At 38.6% G+C, this 24,053-nt stretch overlaps 3 protein-coding genes across 10 annotated transcripts; 2 read left to right on the forward strand and 1 right to left on the reverse strand.

Moving 5' to 3' along the window:
* The first annotated feature begins 98 nt into the window (after positions 1 to 98).
* Positions 99 to 7,454, forward strand: LOC108099088 (disco-interacting protein 2). Of its 2 annotated transcripts, none has more exons than XM_017202404.1 (16): positions 99 to 525; positions 819 to 890; positions 953 to 1,330; positions 1,393 to 1,772; positions 1,832 to 1,922; positions 2,028 to 2,580; positions 2,634 to 2,974; positions 3,031 to 4,353; positions 4,668 to 4,828; positions 4,888 to 4,969; positions 5,017 to 5,121; positions 5,179 to 5,548; positions 5,609 to 6,269; positions 6,327 to 6,775; positions 6,840 to 6,988; positions 7,068 to 7,454. In XM_017202404.1, the coding sequence occupies exons 1-16, from the start codon at positions 453 to 455 to the stop codon at positions 7,169 to 7,171; spliced, it is 5,292 nt and encodes a 1,763-aa protein (XP_017057893.1). In that variant the 5' UTR covers positions 99 to 452; the 3' UTR covers positions 7,172 to 7,454. The 2 variants fall into 2 exon arrangements, with proteins under 2 accessions (XP_017057893.1, XP_017057894.1); XM_017202405.1 differs by having other exon boundaries at positions 4,719 to 4,828.
* A 488-nt stretch (positions 7,455 to 7,942) lies between these two features.
* On the reverse strand, positions 7,943 to 10,407 carry LOC108099090 (probable G-protein coupled receptor Mth-like 14). 7 transcript variants are annotated; one of them, XM_043207841.1, is made up of 9 exons: positions 10,232 to 10,407; positions 10,141 to 10,172; positions 9,916 to 10,052; positions 9,578 to 9,850; positions 9,325 to 9,514; positions 8,846 to 9,269; positions 8,708 to 8,784; positions 8,533 to 8,654; positions 7,943 to 8,461 (listed from the first exon to the last, which is right to left on the reverse strand). In XM_043207841.1, exons 3-9 carry the CDS (start codon positions 10,029 to 10,031, stop codon positions 8,200 to 8,202), a joined length of 1,464 nt encoding a protein of 487 aa, XP_043063776.1. In that variant the 5' UTR covers positions 10,032 to 10,052; positions 10,141 to 10,172; positions 10,232 to 10,407; the 3' UTR covers positions 7,943 to 8,199. The 7 variants fall into 7 exon arrangements, with proteins under 7 accessions (XP_043063776.1, XP_043063778.1, XP_017057897.2 ...); XM_043207843.1 differs by having other exon boundaries at positions 10,351 to 10,404; XM_017202408.2 differs by having other exon boundaries at positions 10,141 to 10,407.
* A 410-nt stretch (positions 10,408 to 10,817) lies between these two features.
* On the forward strand, positions 10,818 to 23,813 carry LOC108099166 (nucleosome-remodeling factor subunit NURF301). The gene is given in 16 exon segments (XM_017202515.2): positions 10,818 to 10,882; positions 11,419 to 11,806; positions 12,308 to 14,104; positions 14,107 to 14,940; positions 14,943 to 16,208; positions 16,267 to 16,605; positions 16,608 to 16,637; positions 16,698 to 17,024; positions 17,085 to 18,524; positions 18,593 to 18,723; positions 21,495 to 21,777; positions 21,835 to 22,300; positions 22,361 to 22,471; positions 22,526 to 22,889; positions 23,103 to 23,187; positions 23,246 to 23,813. Coding segments are annotated over 15 exon segments (7,968 nt in total). The 5' UTR covers positions 10,818 to 10,882; positions 11,419 to 11,517; the 3' UTR covers positions 23,452 to 23,813.
* The last annotated feature ends 240 nt before the right edge of the window (positions 23,814 to 24,053 follow it).

Here is a 24,053-nt window from a genome sequence, read left to right on the forward strand (position 1 = left end):
TGAGTTAAATTTCTTTTAAAAGTTGTATATATCGAAATCAACTGCTTTCGATAGGTCAGTGTGACCATATATCGAACAACAATAAAGACCAACTGCCCAATATTACGGTCAAATAGTTATCAAATTTTCTCTAGATCATAAAATCGATTTTTACTGCTATTTTTCTTTGTTTACTTTCTTTGTGCAAATTCGAAGCAGCATTGCATTTCATTCGTGAAAACGCCTTTTTATATTCCCCAATACGTTTGGGATGCGGGAGCTACAAAATCAACCAGTTTGCGTCGGCAAAATGTGAAATAATATGAAAGACATATCGATCGATTTTTGACAACGAAGTTGGACAGAAGCGGGGTCTCAGCTCGGTTTGGGTGTGTATTGTGCCTAACAAAGTTGAAGTCCTAAAACAGTAGCGCATCAAGCAAAACTAGGAAGTTACTTTAAATAAGTTCATCATGGAGCAAACTTCCTCTTTGCCTGGCTATGTGCGCGAGAAGCTCGCTGAACTTGATTTGGAACTCTCAGAAGGTATACTTTTTTCACTTTTTGATAATACAGACAATTTACCAATCATCTTTTTTTATTGGGAAATGAGTTTGTTAAACGAGCCCACCAACTTACTGAATAGTTTGCCTCGGATTTGAAAAGTAGGTTGTGCTCCCGACTTTTCTTCAGCTAAAAACCAAGTGTAAACTAAAAAATTAGTGTGTGTATTTAGACTACTGGGATGTTCAGCATAAAAACATTAGTGTATCGCCTTTCTATGATTATGCTATCAAACGAAAAAAAGCTATATTGACTGTAATGATATGCAATTTCAGGTGATATTACGCAGAAGGGTTACGAAAAAAAACGGGCGAAACTGCTACAGCCGTTCCTTAAAAAGCATGAAGGTACGTACGCCTTAAATTTGGGCAGGTCTCCGAATCTAGTTTCTCAATCCTTTTATCAACAGTCGACAAGGGAAAAGGCACGGCGCCACCCCCGTACTATAATGTTAAGGATGCCAACAATAGCAACAGCCACGGAAACATCAGTAACGACGGCGTCATAGTCTCCAGTGAAGGCTACAGTTATGTGACCGAAGTTCCCTCCCTATCCTCTTCACAGCAAAGACATTCCAAAAAAATCGACTTTCATAAGCCCGGAGGAAATGCCGGGGCTCCGGGTTACGAAAATATGCGACCACATGGTGGAGCAGTAGGAGATCCAGGGTATCAAAACACTCGCGAACCGAGCGGTTTTCAAAATCAGCAGACCGCCAATAATAGTCAACATCGTCAGCGACGCACACAGCGCAAAGTAACGCACAATGAAAAACGTTATCATTCCGGTAAATTATGCAAACTAGTACCAATAATTTATAAACCTTCCTTCAATCTTTTCAACACCCAGAAGTACGACAGGAGGCTGTTCAGCAGGCCCTAGCTGCCCTTAAAGGTCGACCAAAGCCGAGCCTCCCGATGCCGTCAAAGCGCACATCTGTTTTGAACCGAAGCCCTGGATGTAATGACGAGCTGGACTCATCGACAGATGACGAGTCCATACCCGAGGAGACCGTTTCTCCTGATAAGGAGTACAACTATCCGCGGGATCATATTAGCAATAGCATTTTGCCACCCGAACCCATAATAAAACCGCCAATTCGGGAATCATCGATGGGCTCACAGCACCAATCAAGGCTTGATTCCAAGCAGAACCAAATGCCAAATCAGAAATATACATCTCCAAACTGCGCTCCGGAAAGACGACCACCGCAAAATTTGCCTTCACTTGTAAGTTATAGAACACTTTCATAAAAAAAATTATATAAAACCAAGTATTTTTTGTGAAGCCAACATCGGACACGTCCAGCACGGATTCGCCCCCTATTGCATATAAGCGAGAGAATGACTTTTCTGACAAAGCGTATAAGCAAAAGCAACGTAAGTAAATCAACGAAGAACAATAAATAGCGTTGAACGTGAAAAACATTAATGTAGTTGAATTACCTATAACTTCTAAAAACATATTTCGCTCTCTTTCATTAGTTAACGCTCCTGATATCACACAATTTAACAATGCGCACCGTGCTGCTGACCGAGTTACGCGATATGTTAACGTTACTCAGAGCGATTTAAACGATACTGATGCAAATGGGAAGTGGAAAGTCTCAGCCAAAATTCAGCAACTGCTTAACACTCTTAAGAGACCAAAACGACGACCGTTGCCAGAGTTTTATGAAGACAACGACATTGAGCTGGAAATTGCTGCCAACACGAAGGATCCGAACGCACCGAAACCGGAGGGCAGCACAATGACTCCAGTACAAGGAGAGCAACTGTCTATACCAGCCGGACTTCCACGAACACTTGAGTGTGCACTTCAAAGATATGGCACAAATTCTTTTAAAAGTTCCATGGCTACGGTCCTTGATCCCAATGGCAAAATAACCACCACCTTAACGTATGGTAAACTACTATCCCGCGCGCAAAAGATTGCGTATGCGTTGTCCACGAAAATATTTAGCAAGGGACCTGAGCAAGTAACTCTTAAGCCAGGTGATCGTGTTGCTTTGGTTTATCCTAATAATGACCCTTTAAGGTTTGTAAAAACCTATTTTTATTTAAAACAAGACATAATTTAACAATTTACAGTTTTATTACCGCCTGGTATGGCTGTATGTTTCGTGGGCTAGTGCCTCTTCCAATCGAGTTGCCGCTTTCTAGCTCGGATACACCCCCTCAGCAAGTGGGATTTTTGTTAAGCTCTTGTGGCATAACAGTGGCTCTAACTTCAGAGGCTTGCCTTAAAGGTCTTCCGAAATCAACCACTACTGGGGAAATAGCTAAATTAAAGGGCTGGCCACGTTTACAGTGGTTTGTTACGGAACACTTACCTAAGCCACCTAAGGAATTCAATGTGGGAAATTTACGGATAGACGATTCGGCGGCAGCTTACATAGAATACACGACAGATAAGGAAGGCAGTGTTATGGGTAAGTGCACTTTACCTTTCCAAACACATGACCTTATGAAATCCTTTTTTTAATAGGTGTCACTGTTACTCGCGCTGCCATGATCAACCATTGCCGCGCTCTGACTATGGCCTGCCATTATACCGAAGGCGAAACAATAGTGTGCGTCTTGGATTTCAAGCGTGAAGTTGGATTATGGCATTCGGTTTTGACTTCAGTGCTTAATGGTATGCATGTTATTTTCATACCATATGCCTTGATGAAGCTACGACCATCCAGCTGGATGCAATTAATAACAAAACATCGGGCTTCGTGCTGTTTGGTCAAGAGTCGTGATTTACATTGGGGCTTACTAGCTACCAAAGATCACAAGGATATCTCGCTATCTTCTCTTCGGATGTTGTTAGTTGCCGATGGAGCCAATCCCTGGTCCCTTTCATCGTGTGACCAGTTTCTGAGCGTTTTTCAATCCAAGGGACTGCGGTCAGATGCGATTTGTCCGTGTGCAAGTAGCTCTGAAGTGTTTACCGTTTCCCTTCGTCGCCCTGGGCGCGGATCCTGTGGATTTAGTCCATCAGCTACTGGACGTGGTGTACTTTCCATGGCAGCACTTTCGCACGGAGTAGTGAGGGTGGACAGTGAAGACTCATTAACGTCACTTACCTTGCAAGACTGTGGTCAAGTCATGCCAGCAGCACAAATGGTAGTCGTGCGCTCGGAGGGTGCTCCAGTGCTGTGCAAAACAGACCAAGTGGGCGAGATTTGCGTTACTAGTGGTTCCACAAGCGCTAGTTATTTCGGTCTCGATGGAATGACGAATTCTACTTTTAAAGTGCAACCACTTTTGGAAGAACTTGAGCAGCCAAAAGATGGTAATGGCACGGTAAATGTAATTTCAAAATCGATAGGAGAAGACTTTTATGTAAGGTCAGGTCTTCTGGGCTTTCTTGGCCCTGGAGGCTTGGTCTTTGTATGTGGATCCCGTGATGGCTTGATGACTGTTACTGGTCGAAAACATAATGCGGATGATATAATTGCTACAGTACTAGCAGTGGAGCCAATGCGTTTTATTTACCGAGGGCGCATAGCTGTTTTTAGCATTAAAGTTCTTCGCGACGAACGCGTGTGTGTTATTGCCGAACAACGTCCTGACTGCTCTGAGGAAGAAAGTTTTCAATGGATGTCGCGCGTTCTCCAGGCAGTTGATTCCATTCATCAGGTTGGCATTTATTGTCTGGCATTGGTTCCACCAAACCATTTGCCCAAGACACCACTCGGAGGCATACATTTATGTGAAGCAAGACGAAGATTTTTAGAGGGATCCCTTCACCCAGCAAATGTTTTGATGTGCCCACATACATGCGTCACCAATTTGCCAAAGCCACGAGAGTTACATCAAGGTGAGTTATCCGTTCAAGTAAAATTCTTTAATAAGTGGCTTTGTTGGACTTTCTGTGCTTTATTTATCTTATTAAAATACCAATATTGCTTTCCTCTATTTTTAACCACCAACAACACTTCAACAACGCTGCGATTACTTCTGCAACTACACTCACTGCAAAAAAAAAAAATAACAACAACACTGTATAAAATCGACAACAAACACAACTGCCATCATAACTAATAAAATTGCTTAAATTAATAATTTGACTAATAAACTCTTGTACAAAAACGACAAAACATTCTACTACTAACCATTCTCAAACAATATAAGGTGTGCAAACTGCCGCAAAATTAAGCTCTTCATCTGGATGTGGTATTACAGACACGGGTGTAGGACCAGCCTCTGTGATGGTTGGAAATTTAGTTCAGGGTAATCGACTGGCTGAAGCCCATGGACGAGATGTTGGATTGGCCGAGGATTGTGAACGCAAGGTTAGTCGTATGACCATTAAGTAAATATTCATATTGTTGAATTTTCGTTCTTTTAATAGCCCCAACTTATAACAGGTGTATTGCGTTGGCGAGCAAACACTTCTCCAGATCACATAATATTTACATTGCTGAATTCGAAGGGTAAGTTCTATCTTAAAAAAGGCAATAAATTTTAAAAACGTTTTTAGGGGCAATTGCAAAAACTCTAACATGCTCCGAGTTACATAAGCGAGCAGAAAAAATAGCAGCGTTATTACAAGAACGGGGAAGAGTGGAACCAGGCCATCATGTTGGTAAGGAATTGCAAATAGACACAAAAATTTAAATAAAATAACCAAGCTTTCTTGCAGCGCTCATATTTCCCCCAGGTCTTGATTTGTTGTGCGCGTTTTATGGTTGCCTATATCTAGGTGCAATACCAATTACCATACGGCCTCCACATCCACAAAATTTAAACACCACGTTACCCACTGTTCGCATGATTGTTGATGTTTCAAAGAGTGGTATTGTACTCTCTATACAAGCGATTATAAAGTTACTAAAATCCCGAGAGGCGGCAACTTCCATTGACCCAAAGACATGGCCACCTATTTTAGACATTGATGACAATCCGAAACGCAAATATACCAGTATCGCCAATGTGTCCTTTGACTCTAGCGCCTATTTGGATTTCAGCGTGTCAACTTGCGGACGGCTTAGCGGTGTTAACATAACGCATCGGTACTTCTCCTCAATCTCGTAAAACATTACATTATAATTTAATTATCGTTACTCCAACAGATCTCTCTCTAGTCTGTGCGCTAGTTTAAAATTGGCCTGTGAGCTGTACCCTTCCCGTCATGTTGCATTGTGCTTGGACCCGTATTGCGGCCTTGGATTTGTAATGTGGACACTTATCGGAGTATATAGTGGCCACCATTCGATACTTATCGCACCATATGAAGTTGAAGCGAATCCCAGTTTGTGGTTGTCAACTCTCTCTCAACATCGTGTTCGTGACACCTTTTGTTCATATGGTGTCATAGAATTATGCACTAAAGCTCTTAGCAATTCTATACCCTCTTTAAGGCAACGTAACATTGACTTGCGATGCGTACGAACGTGTGTTGTAGTGGCGGAAGAACGTCCAAGAGTGCAGCTGACTCAACAATTTTGTAAGCTGTTTCAAGCGCTTGGTCTTAACACTCGTTGTGTCTCCACATCATTTGGTTGTCGTGTGAATCCAGCTATTTGCGTACAAGGAGCTAGTTCGGCAGAGAGTGCTCAGGTGTACGTAGATATGAGAGCACTCCGAAATAATCGCGTGGCTTTGGTGGAACGCGGTGCACCAAATTCGCTGTGTGTCATTGAATCAGGAAAACTTCTACCTGGAGTAAAAGTGATTATAGCAAATCCTGATACCAAAGGTCACTGCGGCGATTCACATTTGGGTGAAATTTGGGTAATACTAAGTAAAAAAATAACTGACACCTGTTATAATATATAAAGTTTCCGTTAGGTTCAAGCTCCACATAATGCTAATGGATACTTCACAATTTATGGAGACGAGACCGACTACAATGACCACTTCAACGCGAAATTGGTGACTGGAGCTACCTCTGAGTTATACGCACGAACTGGATACTTGGGATTCTTACGACGCACCGAATGTTCTCAGGCAGCTTCATTACTAGACGAGACCACACCAAGTGTGGCTAGTCGCGACAGTGATACAGAATCTTTGAATTCCATAAGTCAATTGCAATTGAATTTTTCAAGTGTTTCCCTTAGTGGAAACTCTGAGCATAGTCTTATAGGCGGCGCAGGCAATTCAATTGACCAAGAACTACACGACGCAGTGTATGTAGTTGGAGCAGTTGATGAAGTGATCTCATTACGTGGCATGAACTATCATCCAATTGATATCGAAAATTCAGTGATGCGATGCCACAAAAAAATTGCTGAGTGGTAAGATATTTTTAAATGATGTTTGTAACTATTAACTATTATCTTTTTTAATGTTTCGTTTCAGCGCCGTATTTACCTGGACTAATTTGTTGGTTGTAGTTGTCGAACTAGACGGTAATGAATCGGAAGCTTTGGATCTAGTTCCCTTGGTTACAAACACAGTATTAGAAGACCATCAACTTATAGTTGGTGTTGTTGTGGTCGTTGATCCAGGTCTGTAAGACACAAAATCTATGTTTTAAAGGACATTAGACCAAGGTAACCAATACTTTTCTTTTGTTCAATTGTCCAGGTGTGGTACCTATTAATAGTCGCGGTGAAAAGCAACGGATGCATTTACGGGATGGATTTCTGGCCGACCAGTTGGATCCCATATACGTAGCGTATAACATGTAATATATATATATATATATATTCTTATGAAGAAATCGCCACTATGTAGTAAGGAAACGTAAGCAACAGTTTCAAACTTATTCTTATTTATAACAATCGCAATCTACTAATGAATGTCCCATTTCGGATCAGACTCCCAAATATTTATACATTTCCTTTTAGAGTATTAGCATAGACGGTAACACACTCTTACAATAGATTGACTATTTAACTTCATATGACTCTATAAGCGAAAATAAACATATAATATTTATGTATAAGTCTAAATAAACCACAATTTACAGCATTCTTGGTATATTTCTGTTTATTAAGGAAAAATGTGCCCATTCATTTATTGAAAAATGCTGACATTCTTGGACCTCGAAGGGTTAGAGGGTGTTTTAATTTCAGTAGAAATGTGCAATGCAGTGAAGAAGGCACGCCATAGAGTATTCTTGATCAGCATCACCAACTAATCAATCTAATTGTTTTTTTTTATCATAGTGGCATTATTTCTTCCAGATGGTGTTTTTTTATTCTTTAATTTCTAAAAATCGGATGACTATATGATAGTTGCCATAGGAAAAATCGAAAAATCTATATAAAATTAACGAAACCAAAATTATAACATCGTTGTTTTTGATCACACATGCAGGATCCCTAAAAAATCGAATTGAAGAATATAGGGTTTTCTTACGACGAATTTCGAATTAAATTTCAATAAAATCTTACGACTATATCATATAGCTGTCACATCATATTATATAACCCTTGAAAATTTAGAAACTCAATAAATAAATCGCCATAGCTTCGATGTTGTTTATTTGCCCTTACGTATTTTGTACGACATATTTGATGACTACAAGGATATATATTACATGTAGGCTTTGTCTAGCCGAATCTAGCTTCTTTTCTTGTTTTAATTTAAAACGCAGCGGAGCTCTGTCTTTTTTAAGCAAATCATCCTTTCGACTAGAAAATCATTGATATAAAAATGTAATATTGAAACTGAACCTGAACGTGAAATAAGTTATATTATACATATTTTGTAATTATGTGGGATTGTTATTATTACTAAGAGCTTGCAGCTCGGTGCCTTCAATTTCATGGGATCCACGATCATACCACCATCGTAAAATTATTGTGCGGCGCCTCCGCACAACGAGGAAAATAAGCAATACCCAAACTCCTTGTAGACCGTTCACCATGTCGCAGAAAAGGAGGTAACTAGAGTTCGATCCAGAGTAAAAAGTTACTATTTCGAGAAGCCAGCTAATAAGCATTATTATTCCAAGTAAGCTAACGCATTTGGCGCTTGTTAAAAAGGGTAAATAATTATTAATTAGTAAAGTGTCAAGGACAAAAATATATACGTATACACTTACTCCTTTTTTACTTCTTCATATTTCTGTTGATCAAACATCACATTACGTTGGAGTTGATTACCTTTTGTAGCTTTTTCGATTCCGTTTAACCGTTGAAATCCAAAGAAAGAAATAACGTTAATCTAAAAGAATATGGCTGTTACAATAAAAGCTATTATTTTATCTACTAGCATACCAAAAAACTTAGGAAAAGTACCGTTGAAACAGGAGGTATAAAGTAACGTTGTGAGTCACGTATAGATTCCGTCAATCCTTTAAATAAAATTTGTTTAACCCTTTGGTTTTGTTTTAATTACTTTTGTTTTAGCCTTGCCTTGCAGAAAGTAAGACGGCATTCCTGGCAATCCTTTTTGAACAGTTAGCGCCACTATTGTTGCTGGTCCAGAAAAAGCCAACAGAGTGTAGCAAGCGAAGTTTAACGTTGCCAAACCTTTGGATAGCTGAATGCAGCAAGGTAACTTATACCACACATTTAAAAGCACATTAAAGCATATACAGAAGTACCAAAAAAAATAGCTTAAAATACAAAACTGTATAACGTATCCAATGAATCCTTGTTTTGGGATGCCATATATGTGAACGACGGAATGGACAAAGTAGCCGGAAGCTAGACTCAATGACATCAAACTTAGCGACAGTCCATGCAAGTTTCGCAATGAGCGAAGGGACATGTGCAAATAACTTACTAATAAAAGACAGGGCATTGAAATAAGCATTAAAACAGCTACAAAAATTACCTAAAATAAAAAATTAGTCATACTTTTAAGTAGGGTCTCAGTAGTCGTAACTTACTTTTGCAAAAGCAATTTGTTCGTCAACTTGTGTGACACATGTGAACGCAAAAAAATGCCCTGACTTGTCAATATCCAAGCAGTAATTTTCTTCCACTGTGTACGACTCATTGCCAAACTTGTCAATAATTAATAATGACCCGTCTTGTAAAACAAAAAAAACGTCCTCAAAGTCGTCATATTGAAGGGAGCTACACTTAAAGTAAAATTGTTACTATGCTTCTGGCTAAAATAGAATTTACTTATTAACATACTTGTTGCATGGATTGCCAATGTCGTAGTCTAGTGTAGTGTGAATTTCCAAATCTTCAATGCAGTTATCAAACAGGACAGCACTTATTATAGTCGGTTCAAAATTTAAAATGCCGTTATCGCACATAGAATCACTTTGATTTTCGCGATATATATCCAAATTTTCTCCATGTGGGCAGCATTTTCGCAAACGTGAAGATTCTTTTACTACTGGTTGTTTTCTGTATCTTTCACGTTGGGAGCAGTCCGCCGGCTCTGAGGGTTTTTCTACATGGCTTTATGCAAAAGCATGAAAAACAAAATTACAGACATTTCTTGTTAATGGTACCAACATTTTCACCTTGAATTATTTAAACTCATCAAGTTATGGCTGCCGTCGTTGATTTGGCCCGAAGTTTTGCAAAACTGTTTTACGCTAATTACGGCAAGGAGGATTTTCCAATAACATAAATTCATTTTGAATTTTTTTAAAACAGTCTGGAATAAATCGATTTACTAAAAATACAATCCGCACACGCACAAGAAGGTATGTACAACAAACCATTAGTTACATTTATTTACCTACCGTTAAAACATGAAGATATTCATTTATCTTATCTGCAAGAAACCAACACAGTGAGTATTGCTTCTCTCTTTTTCTATGTTATCTTTATCACCATATGACGTCAGAATAATGTGTAAAAACTAATTAACTTGTTCAAATTTCTAATGAAGTTAAACTAAGAATGGTGAATTTTGGCAAAGCAAAAACAGTTGTAGATTAGTGTTAACGCACATGTGAAATTTATAAAGTTTTGCTAGTAATAATTTGGAATGCACCCACTGAGGTTGATTGATAAAGTAACACTAGCGTATAAAAAGTCGGCATTCTTCCCAGTATGGGTTGGTGCAGGTGATAAGATAAAAATTTCTACAGTGCTAAAAAATGAACGTTAAAAAAAAACCTTTAAAGAATACATTTTAGGTTTTTCAATTATTACACAAGGAAAACCAAATACTTTTGACAGATTCTTTTACCAACGACATTTAATTTTTAAAACTGAGTTTTTTTTTTAATTTGTGGGGCCTTCGAACTTAAGCAAATTCGTTTTCGTTTCAATAAAAACCCGCGCTAATTTAAAATTTAGCTGTCACTGCGGTTCAATGTAAATATCGAAAGCAACCCTACAAATATCGTTTGTGCAACCAGTAAAAATATACTACTTAAGCCGACCGCAAGATGTCGCTTGCGACATCAAGAAATAAAGACTCGCTGTGATTGGCGGACTGTACACCGTCTTCAGTTAAGTTCAGAACTGAACTGTTAGGTAAAAGTGGCTCTCACAGTTTGCTAAATTTAGTTAAATATTCCGTGAAAATATTTTGTTAAACCATCTCAAATTGTCCCAGATATGTTGGGTAATTTAAGCTGTCAAGATTTGCGTTGTGTTTGACCGAATCGTGGTATTGGGGTAATCGCAAAAAATTTTCTCTGTTCTATAATGGCGGACAATGTGCGTTGGCTTCATTTTCCCGCACACACACGAACGCATTCGGTGGTGCTGCTATCTAGTGCGTTTTCCATCCGACTTTAGAAACTGGGAATGTTTATGATATTACACTCGTGCACTAAATATACTAAATTATAACTATCACGCTGAACAAAACAAGCTGTTTTGGCGGGTTTTTGTTGTGACAAAGAGGCACAAACTTTCATTAAACGGCCAGCAATTAGCCACTGGGAATCTGATCGATTTTTTCCCGCATACGCTGTCAAGTAAAAGTGTGTTTTCAGTAGCTGGGTGCAAAAAAACAAGCGGTCTGCTGTGGCGCCCATTACTAACTATGTTCCTATTTATTTCAGATGTGCAGCTCCATAGCCACAAATCGGAACCAAATCTGAGTACCCATAGACTCAACGTCACACAGAGCCTTATTTATCTGCACAGCGAAAACAACCGAAATGAGCGGTCGAGGCAGCCGTAAGCGTGGTCGGCCACCAAAGACACCTAACGAGCGGACTTCGGGACGCTTCAATTACCAGCTGCTCAAAAAGCCAAAGTATCTCAGCGAAGGAAAGTCCCAGCCTAGCACTCCGTCGGCCTCCAGGGGCATTTCCCCGCAGAGCGATGAAGGTAGCCGAAGCAGCCACAACAACCACAACCGCGGAAGTCGCGGAACCGCTGCCAAGAGGGGACGCGGCCGTAAATCGGCTGTGCAACCCAACACCAGTCACATCTCCGGACGAAAAGGTAGGTTATTACAGATCGTGAACGGATTTTTCTTTGCATGGGGCAGTTCCTTTCAAGGACTATCCTGGAAAATAATTTAATATATCATTTTGTATGGGAAATTTTCCCGCTGCTAACCGACTAGTACAAGCTTGTCGAATCTTACTTTAAAATCTATTTAACTTTTGCATTTATTTAAAGCGCGACAACAACTAATTTATCTTTACGTAATAAACGCAGCTCCAAATATTATTCTCAAACAGTTCAGAATCTGTCAATTACTGATTCAAACTTATTGATTTTAAGATCGTAATAACGAATTCATTGAGCTGGCTTTACAGATTTTGTACTATGTATATCGTTTTGACTTCAATAAGTTACGAAAACAAGTCGACAAAAGTAACTACAGCCCTTAAACAGTAGTTGTTTGTCAAAATGACAGGTTATTTACCCGGCACCCGCTTGAGAAGTAAATGTTTAAAAAATATTGATACTTATTATTCTACATGTTTTATTTTATAGGGTACGAATCAGAATATCACTACGGTTCTGATTTTGGAGATTCAGATGAAGACAAATCAGATAATGAGGATGACATGCTTCTGACCCCCAGCGATGACGAGAGTCTAGAAGCAGCTAACGAGAGCGAATCGGAATTCTCTGTATGTAGCTTTAATCAAAATGGAGTTGGTCGGCCTCCACGTCCGCCAAGTCCAGAACCGGTTTGGCTACAGGAAGGGCGGGAATATGCAGCGCTTGACCTGCCCGATTCCTCGGAGGATCTAGCCATAGCCAATAATCACGTCTTGGCTGCTCTCAGTATTTATGAAGTACTGCGTCGCTTTCGCCACTTGGTGCGCCTTTCTCCGTTCCGATTCGAAGATTTTTGCGCAGCACTGGCTTGTGAAGAGCAAAGCGCTTTATTAACGGATGTCCATATAATGCTGCTAAAGGCGATCTTAAGGGAAGAGGACGCACAAGGTACACACTTTGGACCCCTAGATCAAAAGGATACCGTTAATATTAGTCTTTACCTGATTGACGCTTTAACGTGGCCTGAAGTTTTGCGCAGCTATGTGGAAAGTGATAAGACATTTGATCGCAATGTGTTCCATATTTTAAGCCGAACTGAATACCCCTACACGGGCATTGAAGACCGCCTTGAAGTCCTTCAGTTTTTGGCAGATCAATTTCTAACCGCCAATTCGATTCGCGATGTAATGCTCCAGGAAGGCCCCATTCACTACGATGACCATTGTCGCGTATGTCACCGACTTGGGGATTTGTTATGCTGCGAAACATGCCCTGCCGTTTATCACTTGGAATGTGTAGACCCTCCAATGAACGACGTACCTACTGAGGATTGGCAGTGCGGCCTTTGCCGTTCACATAAGGTCACCGGCGTAATGGACTGTGTGCTGCAGCAGGAAAAACAAGGCGTGCTAATCCGACATGACAGCCTAGGTGTTGATCGTCATGGGCGCAAATATTGGTTTATTGCACGTCGTATTTTTATCGAAGATCAGGCAGACTGCTCTTGCTGGTACTACAGTACGACTAGTAAATTAAAATTGCTCCTTAACCGACTCGACCCCGAAGAACTAGAAACTCGGCTGCATAGTCAATTAACAGAACGCCAAGAAGAAATCGAGCGCCAAATGAAATTAACTGAGACTTTAACTAACGAGCACAAACATAACAAGCGAAGTTTAATAGAAATTGAACAAGAGGCTACTAAGGAAATATTTGAAAAAGAGGCAATCAACAAGGAATCGAAATCCGAGAATCATTTGCTAGAAGGAACAAAAAAACAGGAAGAAAGCAAAATGGTAACACGTCAAAAGTCCAATCAACTTAGCAATGGGACACTGCATTTTAAACTTGGCATGGAGCAAGGTTTTAAAAATTATGTTAATCAGTACTCAACTAATCCAATTGCTTTAAACAAACCGCAAAGGAACGAGGAGCGGGATAAACGACGTCATCTCTCCCACAAGTTTTCGTTAACAACTGCTTCTGACTTTAAGTGGATCGGTATAACTATGGGAACTACCGAAAACATGATAACAACGCTTAGGCAGACGTTGATCAATTTTGAGTCCAACATATCAGCTTCTTTTTTAAATACAAACTGGCTGGTTAACAAAAAAATTTGGAATGCTGCTGTGATGAACGCTTGTCGGGCATCTGATTTTGCGGCCGTGTTGTTGCTGTTCCAATCCTCCTTGAAGAGCGTTGTCTTTGCTAACGTCTGGCATGAGCAACTTGGTCATACAACTTTACAACGCATAACTAGTGCCGAACGAGAAGAGAGAAAAAAATGGAAAAGCGAGAGAAACGCGAGCGGGATGATGAGGAAGAACGTAATCGCCTAGCATTTAATTATATAAAATATACCCTGGGTTTAAAACATCAAGTGTGGAAGCAAAAAGGAGAAGAATATCGTGTTCATGGGCAGTGGGGCTGGCTTTGGCTTTCAAGCAGTCGTCGCTGTGGTATTCGTGCCCGACGAGCCCAACCACTGGCACACAATAGAGTGTATGTGCATTACACCATGGGAGAGGAAAATGCCATAAATGAGATTATATTAGTCGACCCACGCACTCAACGTTTTATGCAACAATGTGAGTCAAGCAATGTCGATGGTCAGGTGTGTCATTACTTACCGGAACAATACACAAACGTAAAAGTTATCGAAGATGTTGAAGGAAAAATTAATGGGAACATCGATGTCAGCAAGGCGCTAAATGCTCCAGGGCGTACGTACTACCCAAAAGTTAATCGCAAAAGTCGATTAGATGATCTGTTAGACCGTCGTATAAAGTTAGCTGAGGCGGAAAAACAAATTGCTTCCAAAGCTTCCACCGATGCTGTGCTAATTTCGTCTCAACATATTCCAGCAAACTGCAAACAAACTTATCTAGAAAAGCGGTTACTTCGCCTTGCTGAAGTCCCTGCAAAAGGGGGACCTGCAAATGTTAACTTGGAACTTGTTAATTCGCTGGCTAAACAAATCCAAACAGTGCGCTTACAATTTAGTCAACTAAATCGTTTTGCTAAGATTTTTCGTTGTTACACAAAGGAGTGTAATACAAATTCAAATGCTGTATCCCAAATTACCCAAAATACTTGTTACTCGCCATTGTGTCTTCAAAAGCACGGGCAAAGAAAGAACTTTTGTTGCTGTTACGAAAGGCGCATACCGCGGGAAATGGATCGAAAGAGACTGTTGCCGCTATACTGGGTGCTGTTAAAAAGCCATCCATACTTGAGCAGAAGCTAACTGAGGGTAAGAGAGAGTTCCCACAACTAACAACGGATGAATCAGATGATGGAAAACAAACGGAATCCGAAGCGCCGTTGGATTTACTGCAAGACTGGGAGAATGCACGTTCGCACGCCATTCCCTTTAACCAATCCTTGCTGAGTCAATGCTTGCTTGTTGAACAAGACTACACAACCAATGCAAAAATTAAAGAAGAAGATGATCCGAGGGTCAGAAGCAGTGCAACTACTGATTCTAACACACAAGACTCCGATAAAATGGACTATATCGAGAGTATGGATGTTTGCAGTAATGTTGAAATTGAGAGTACCGAAGAATCTGTTGTAGCTGGCTTGAGTTCAGTTTGTTCAACAGCTAACGTTGAAGATATCGATATGACACCCGGATGGCGGCGAAAACGTAACCAAAAATCTAAAAAAACGTACATTGGTACTAAAGATGTGTTAGATCAGACGTTGGACAAGGATATCCCACTCAATAAACAAAACCGCAGGTTTCCCATCACTGCACGTCCCGTCAAACGGGAATGCGTAAAAAAATATGACCGGGAGTACTTTGAGAATGGAACAGAGCGTGTCTATACATCTAATTCACCTCGGGGTCGTGTATACCTTCTAAATGATGCATCCAAGTTGTACGAAATAGCTGAAAAAACTGATGAAAAGCCTACAGCTTCCAAAAGGCCATCATACTCACGGTATCCTCTTATCTCAAATTACCTTACTCATAAAAAGAAACGTAGTTTGTTTGTGCTACCTCGTTTTGAGCTTCTGAAATTAGCGCGTCTTGGAGGTAAAACATCCACTAATGGTTTTCATCACGCTGCTAAAAATAATACAATCTGGCAATATCAATGCTCGCGTCCCCTCTTTCGAACATGCTGGTCTTATCGCACATCTAATGCCGCCACCTTATCCAGCCTAGCACTTCAGCTTCGAATATTATGGTCTTGTCTTCGCTGGGACGATATGATAGCAAAGCCTCCATCCGCAGATGGGAAGCATCAGGTTACGACGGACACAGAAATTGTCACTTTGGAGCTGTTAAAACTTCGGCATGCAGGTCGATATGGTGAGAAAACCAGTTATTTGCGGAGAAAAGTTGTCATCCCACTGGAAATGCCTAAGACTATCAGAGGTAAGTTTTAATTAGTCTATACATAATTTTATTCTCATATTCTATAACATTACTTTAGAAGTAACATCAATAAGATCTGGACTGCGGAAACGAAAACGCGCTGAGTCTCCCCAGCCAACCGAGCCCCAAATTAGCGAGGAATGGGTTGATGAAGATAAACTAGAGTTATGGGAAATTAAGTTTATTGGAGAAAAACAGGAAAAGGCACGCCTATCAGCAGTAACTAGATCGGTTACTTCTCGCCAACTAGATACAAATTGTCCCAGCTCTTCAACTAATGGAACCCCTGGCGTTGGCCGGGCCCAATTGGCACCAAAACCGTGTGAAGATGTTAAGGAAAAAATGGAACAGCAATTAAAATTGCAACGCGCTGTTCATCAGCAGAGAAGACTGGTTGGTACGGGGAAGTCCCTCGTTCTGCGACTCCAGGTAACGATTCTTAATTTATGAATGGTTGTTGAATTTAACCGATGTTCTTTAATTGTTCAGTAAAAGGACAAGTTATTGGCAGTAGACGTGTCATTGTAAAAAACCCTGATGGAACAACGCGAATCATACAGCAAGCAGTTACACAGGTGTCTCGGTCAGCATCAGCAAATACTTTAGCGTCGACAACCGCTTCTCCTACGGGAGCAAGCACGTCTAGCACACAACCTGCGTCATCTGCGCCCACACCACATAAGGTTCAAATTATTAGAGGACCAGATGGAAAGGTGAGCGTGCGCGGATTAAATCCTGGGCAACAGCTAGTTCAGATGCCAGATGGTAAACTGCATGTGCTGACTACGACCAATTCATCAAATGCAGCTGCGCAAGGTGGGTATTGTAAAAAAATTGCAGTTAAGTTAGTTTTCTAAAACTCATTATTATATTTAGGGAATAAAGTAAAGGCTTCATTTAAGCCTTCATCAACTTCGTCGTCCCCAGCAACAGCATCAGCACCGACTACTTCAAACACAGCGACGCCTGTTATTAAACAAATTGCAGTTAAACATGTCGCAAAAAATTCCGGAGCTCTAGCATCTCTAGCATCTTCACAGCGCGTTGCTTTACCACTCGCACAAATTAAAAACAAATTATTGCTGGCTCAACAGCAACAGCAAGCGACATCAGCAACAACGTCAGGAACAACTACATCACCGTCCGTTCAAAAGATAGTGTCTAAAGTGGTAAGCACGAGTTCATCTGGACAAAATCTGCAGCAAGTGTTTGTACAGTCCGGCTCAAAATTGATGGTAGGACAAATCGCTCAAGGGCAAAAGGTTATAATATCCACACCGTCCGCACAGCAACAAGGAACGTCACCGGTACAACAGCAGCAACTGGTGCCATCTCAAGCTCTTTCGCAACACATTCAACAATCACCCCAGCAACAAGTTTCAATAAACCAAGTTGGAAGTCAGCCAACGCAAAAAGTTATTCAACAAATTGTTAACACCAGCAACGTGCAACAACAGATTGTAGTTGGCGGCCAGCGAATTATTTTAAGCCCAGGTCAAACCATAGTCACTCAAAGAAACGTTCCGCAGAGTCAAGCATTGCAAATGGTTCAGCAACAAATTCAAACTCAGCAGCAACAGCACATTGTTCAACCTCAGCAACAATTTGTTGTTCAATCTTCGTTAAGTACACAAACAAAGTTGGTTAAACAGCTTGTTGTTCAACAACCATCACAAGAAACAATTGAAGAGAAAGCACAGATAACTTCTACTGATGCCAGTGAATCTGGTACACAGCAAGTTCTCGTTCCAAATTCAACCCTAGCCCAGCAATTGGCGCAGGGCAAGCTACAGGTGGCCACTGTAAACGGGCAACAAGTTATTGTAAAACCATTGGGAAATAATCAGGCGCAAATTGTAGCGCACATTAAACACCAAGGCGATGGAAACGCCCATATTGTAACAAACAATTCAGCCAGTGCAGTGGCACAAACAAGTCCCCAGTGCTCACCGGTTAAGCCACAGCAGGCTCTTTCATCACAAAGTCCCCAGCAAGTCGTTATCCAGCAGCAGCAACAGCAGCAGCAACAAATACCACAGCAATCGACAACAAATTATGACAGTGGCTTATCCTCTGTCACTCAGCCGGCTGTGGTGGCACAGACTGTCCAGGGACAAGTTCAACAGCAAGCATTAACGGTTGAAGAGAGCCTTCTTCAAAACCAGCCTCCTGGAACAGTTATTAAGTGCGTCACCGCTCAAGTATTGCAAACAGAGCACGGCCCACGTATAGTATTGCAAGGCCTTGTAGGAAACGATTTTACTGCACAACAATTGCAATTAGTTCAAACTCAGGTGAAACAGCAGTTAATGAAGGGTGAGTGTCTTGGTGATACGTTTTGTTTAAGGAAAACATCTATACCGGTTTCCTCATATTTATTTCAGCTCAAGAGTCAAATGGCAAACTCGGTGTTCTGGGCCCAACAAAAATTTACTTGGCAGTACAACCAGAAAGTGCTGTTCAATCGCAACCACCTCCACTAACCCCAGTCCACCAATCAGCTACGCATCAGCAAGTGAGTAGTTTTTAGTTGTAAATAAAATGCGCAAGGAGCAGTGGGGAATAAGTTAGGACTACTAAGGTTACATAATCTGACTCTCGTAAGAAATGGCAATTTGTGTTCTGTCTATGTCTAGTTTAAGTTAAATTAATTTTTTTATTAAAGCAGAGAGGCATAACGCTGCTTAACTTGGTCTTTTTGTAATATTATTTTATACCTTGAGTTTGTTCGCTTATAATAGTACATATTTAAATTCTTTACATTTCCTAATTTGTATGCCTACATTCCTAAGCTGGTAACTGTGTAACTTGTATTTTCCCAAGTACAGCTACAAAACTATTTAAAATATATACAACAAAGCGTACAACTGCAACATAATTATTCAACTGGCAATCCTCCAAGCAGGAAGAAATTTATTTAGAAATACATTTAACTGTTTAATTAATGACAAAGCCGGTATATTTATTTCATTTTTTTATTTAAATTATATGATAATGTATTTAGCCTAACAATGTTAATATATTTTTAAATATAAGAAACGATTAGATAGTGAGTAAAAAACTGGAAGCTTATTTACTTAAAATAGTACAGACTGTCACCTAATGATTTCAACCAAGGCAATAGTATTACAACGACTTCGCTGCGATTAGATTTTCTTGCTTGCTAAGTATTACTCAAAAACTTGTAAAATGTTAAGCGCTTTTTGCAATAAAATCTATTATGCGACCAAACTAATTGTGACCAGCTCTGTTTCTTTTCGGACGAATTTAGTTTAAAAGCAGCCATGGCGCAGTCATGAGTTAAGCATAATTATGACATTATTTAAAAACATTAAAAATGTTTTTAAGTACATATTTTAAAATCCATTCATTCTCTAAAAGTTTCCAATTTTTGTTGTAAAAAAGATAAATGTTAACTAAAACAATGGTTTTGTGGATTTAAAACTTCGACTGTTTGTCATGAAACAAAAACGAAGATTCCTTGAAGCAGTTTTAAATTAAATAAGTATACGATCAAAGTTTTAATTAAATGATGGTCCCAGCTTATGTTTTGACCTAAAATTTTAAACGTTTCAAAATAAAACTATTAGATATCTTTTTTAAAAGCAATGCCCTAAAAGTAAGCTTACACAAACTCAATAAAAGTTTGAAGTTACAAGAGGGGATTTCCCTTTAAGTAATTAGAGTGCCGGTATTTAAAGCAAGAAATTAATTTTAAAAAAATAATAAGATAACATAAAAACCTAAAGTAACAAATAAAATTTAAATGGTTCAACAAACCTTTGGTGTAATTATGAAAGGCACCTTTTTTCATGTACATGTTAAATTGATCCTTTTTTTTTTTTGTAAAAATGGTCTTGCTTTAAATATTCCAGCTCATTTATTAATACCGAAAAAAAATTAAAGGCGTATTTTTTGTTGTAGAGGTTTATATTGCATATACTTTTCATAAAGTTATATAACTTTAATAGTAAACTCTTTGATTCTCCGAATCCCAAGACCTATAAAACCTTAATAAAGTTTAAACTTTTGTAAATTTTTGTTTCTGAATTAGTTGGATGATTATTTGCAAATTGGCCTTTGTGTTGACAAAAAGCGCATGCTTCATATAGATTGTGTATATAACTCTTCAAACGGCTTATGAATCAGTACAAAGAAAAATATTTAAGAGCAAATAAGCTATGAATATTAATCAGAAATCAGTTGAATTCGAGCGCAAACCTTATGATAACATCTAAATTGGCCATAATTTCAATGGCTAAAAAAAGTTTTCTTTTAATTCAAACAAGAATCGAAAAGAAGTAAATTGCTGAAGAGATTAACCCTACGCAGAGTTTTCGTTGGCTGACATTACATTGAAGTTATACAAATCTAAGGCAAGTCTTGTTTTCGAAAAAGGCAAGTTAAAGGAAGATTTCTTCATAAAAACGCATGTGCCAACGACGCGTTCAAAATATCCTTCAAAATAAACACAAAGGCTTTGCCATTTTATAATCATCTCATCTAAATCGGAATGAAGTTTACACTTGTTCAAAACTAAAGTTCGAAATAATATGCCAAGTATACACCTCTCATCCTTTCACCATTTACATAGCATATTTGTCCTTTTGCCACAGTTTGCTTTATATTTTAAACCCAATTTAAATACTATCCTATTTCTGTAATCAAAATGTGAATTACCTTCAAATAAAATTCATGATTTCACTGCTTAAAAATGATTAACCATGCCTAAATATCGCGTGTCAACAACTTTAACTCCTAACCACGTGTTAATCTCTTCGCCAACTACAACAACTACTCAACTATAATGACACACATTAAAAGGTTGCCTGGAGTAAATACTACAACTGATCTCTGATTAAGACAGGTAGGTGTGTCTGTCAACAACATTTTAAAACTCTTCGCATACCTCTAGATTTATGCAATAATGCTTTTGATTTGAATATAACTGAAATTTTTGGAAACAATTAGGTTGGTGGCGGCGTATCAATTGCTTGTGAGGTGAATTTGAATTATCTGTTGCACGAAATGCAAGAAGACTGTGATGATGAAATTATCGTTGTCTGTAGTCCGGCCATTGAAATTGAACCCACATCAAAATATGAAGTTACCAAAGGTAGAATTTCTATAAGTGTTTTTTCGTGCCACACCAACATTAGTTGTAAGCCAATTCTGAATGCAACAAAATTAAAAATTTGTAATCTAGTTCTAGTTGAAGATCAAGACAATAATGAGCAGCATCGCCTAAAATATGAAAGTGAAGACCTTAAACGATGTTCATTGCAGACCAACAACATCGAGAACGACGCAACTGCGCTAACAACATCTTCCGAAGTCAATCCAACTATTAGACTTAGTTCCATAAGCAATGGCAGTGAGCAGAAGCATAATAAATGTGAAGAAACTGAAAAATCTAATATTACAATTAACAAACCCTTTGTCGGTACATCTCCCCTATTAGAGGGCTTACATAGTGGAAAGCCAAAAATTCAATCCGAAATCGAGGAAGTCGACTTAGAAAACAAGCAAGGCGGGAGCTTTGTTATTACAAGCGGCTATATACAAGAGTGTAAGTATTGTGAAATGAAGCAATTGTTTGAAAATATTAAAATGTCTTGCTTTTCAGCTATTTCAAATGCCCTTAAGCAAGGTGATCTGAGTCCGGAACTTGAAGAAAAACTATTCAGTATGCAGAAAAAACAGGAAAATGTAAATTCAAACTGTATTGATAATTGGGAAACATTTCATAACAACAGCGATTCTGTTGAATGGAAAATTCGAACATCTTTAAAACGTCCAAATGCGATGACAACCAGTAACCAGTTTAATCGCTTTTTAAAAAAAAATCGCAAGCAGAATCAAGATCTAGAAGAACTTGGAGAGCAAAAGCAATTACAGTTGGACAGACATAAGGAACTGCTCAAAAAAAGTATTTTGCGTAAACGTTCATTATTAGAACGAAACTTACAGAACGAAATACACCAAGATGTTCAAACCAAAGTCCAAAGACATGTTCGCCCATTAAATGTCGCTTCCCCAGAAGTACAGAGCGAAAATGAAAAAAGTGGCGATCCAAATATAGACATTAAGCGGTAAGTTTTATAGAAGAATTATATGAACTTGTTATTATTAAAGCCAATTAAAATTCACAGATCCGACTCAAATGCGCAGAACAGCAGACATGGTGTTGGCAGACCAAAGAAGTTGACAAAGAAAAAGGAAAAGTTATATTGCATTTGTCGTACTCCATATGATGATACAAAGTGAGTTAATAAACACTTTTATATAAGACAGCACTTTTACTGATAAAATTTTAGGTTTTACGTGGGATGCGACCTATGCAGCAATTGGTTTCATGGTGACTGTGTCAGTATTTCAGAAGAAGCTTCCAAAAATCTTTCGGAATTTATTTGCATTGATTGCAAAAAGGCGAGAGAAACTCAACAGCTTTATTGTAGCTGTCGTCAACCATACGACGAGTCACAATTTTACATTTGCTGCGATAAATGCCAGGATTGGTTCCATGGGCGTTGCGTCGGAATACTTCAGAGCGAAGCTGAGTTTATTGATGAATATGTTTGCCCTGAGTGCCAACGGAAAACAGATGCAAACGCCGCTAATATAAAAAAGCTTGCACGTAATGAAATCGAAGAGCTTAAAAACGTTATTAAACAAATGCAGGTAAATATTTAAAATTTGTTGAATAAGGAAAGATAATTAAAGAGTATTAAAAATAAAGTCCACAATAAAAATTCCATTAGGCAAATTTTTTTCGCAAAATTAAACCTTTTTTTTTTTTAAAAATTAAGTTAAAAATTGTTTCACAATTACGTTTTTAATTTTACAGAATTGCCAGTAAAATTAATACTCTTTTGTTTTTGTTTAATTTTACAGTTACACAAAAGTGCTTGGCCCTTTATGGAACCGGTTGATCCGAAGGAAGCACCTGACTATTACAAAGTAATTAAAGAGCCTATGGGTATGTTACAAGCCAAAGAAGTTATTTATTTAAAATTAATGCATTACATTTTTTTTAGATCTCAAAAAAGTGGAAACCAAACTCGAATATAACGCCTACACAAAATTATCTGAGTTCATTGGTGATATGACAAAAATCTTTGATAACTGCCGTTACTATAACCCAAAAGAATCGTCGTTTTATCAGTGCGCTGAGGCGCTAGAATCGTATTTTGTTCAAAAAATTAAAAATGTTCGCGAAAATATTTTTGGCCAAAGCGAATAAGAAAATTAAAACAAACCATAAAAATTTAAGAAAAAATATTGTAGTTTGTTAATTTAGCATCTTACAATTAAACAGCGAATGTAACACTTACATTTACTTTCAATTAAAAATGTAGTTTATGTATGTATAATAAGATAATTCATGTACATATTACCCATATGAAAACAACTATTATTATTTTTATTACAGATCTCTGTAATAAGAATCACATTTTGTGCTTTACATCAGTCGTTTAAAAAATTAAAGTAAGCTTTTGAAACAAACGTTTTTGTATAAGATATTAAAATGGAAATGTAAATGTAAATTTTAAGATGTGGTTTTGATTAATAGTATGTGAGTATTTCAACTCCGACTTGCCGAAACTAGTACCTTTTCTTGTTTTTCAGTGCAATAATATTAAAAATTATCATTATTACTAGCATACGATTAGACAAACAAAAAGTCTGTTTTAGCAAGAATCTAAACAAATGCCAGCAATTGCTGCAAGCATTTTCTATCGCGGAAGACACTTCTGAGTCACTTTTAGAAGTTGGAAATTATCGTCCGTTATATCGCTTTCGGATCGAAGAAGTCACGTCCGTCGGAAAGAAGTGTGACACTTC

Source organism: Drosophila ficusphila, unplaced genomic scaffold (genome assembly GCF_018152265.1).
Source record: "Drosophila ficusphila isolate 14025-0441.05 unplaced genomic scaffold, ASM1815226v1 contig_288, whole genome shotgun sequence".
In the NCBI taxonomy this organism is placed as follows: domain Eukaryota; kingdom Metazoa; phylum Arthropoda; class Insecta; order Diptera; family Drosophilidae; genus Drosophila; species Drosophila ficusphila.

Bases quoted from the DNA above. Each gene is read 5' to 3' on its own strand.
- LOC108099090 (XM_043207841.1), bottom strand. From the start codon at position 10,031: ATGAATTTATGTTATTGGAAAATCCTCCTTGCCGTAATTAGCGTAAAA. The intron at 9,270-9,324 runs GTAAGTTACGAC...TTTTTATTTTAG, and splicing joins AACAAATTGCTTTTGCAAAA to GTAATTTTTGTAGCTGTTTT. The intron at 8,462-8,532 runs GTAAGTGTATAC...CTTTTTAACAAG, and splicing joins TATGAAGAAGTAAAAAAGGA to CGCCAAATGCGTTAGCTTAC.
- LOC108099088 (XM_017202404.1), top strand. From the start codon at position 453: ATGGAGCAAACTTCCTCTTTGCCTGGCTATGTGCGCGAGAAGCTCGCT. The intron at 891-952 runs GTACGTACGCCT...TTTTATCAACAG, and splicing joins GTTCCTTAAAAAGCATGAAG to TCGACAAGGGAAAAGGCACG. The intron at 5,549-5,608 runs GTACTTCTCCTC...TTACTCCAACAG, and splicing joins GGTGTTAACATAACGCATCG to ATCTCTCTCTAGTCTGTGCG.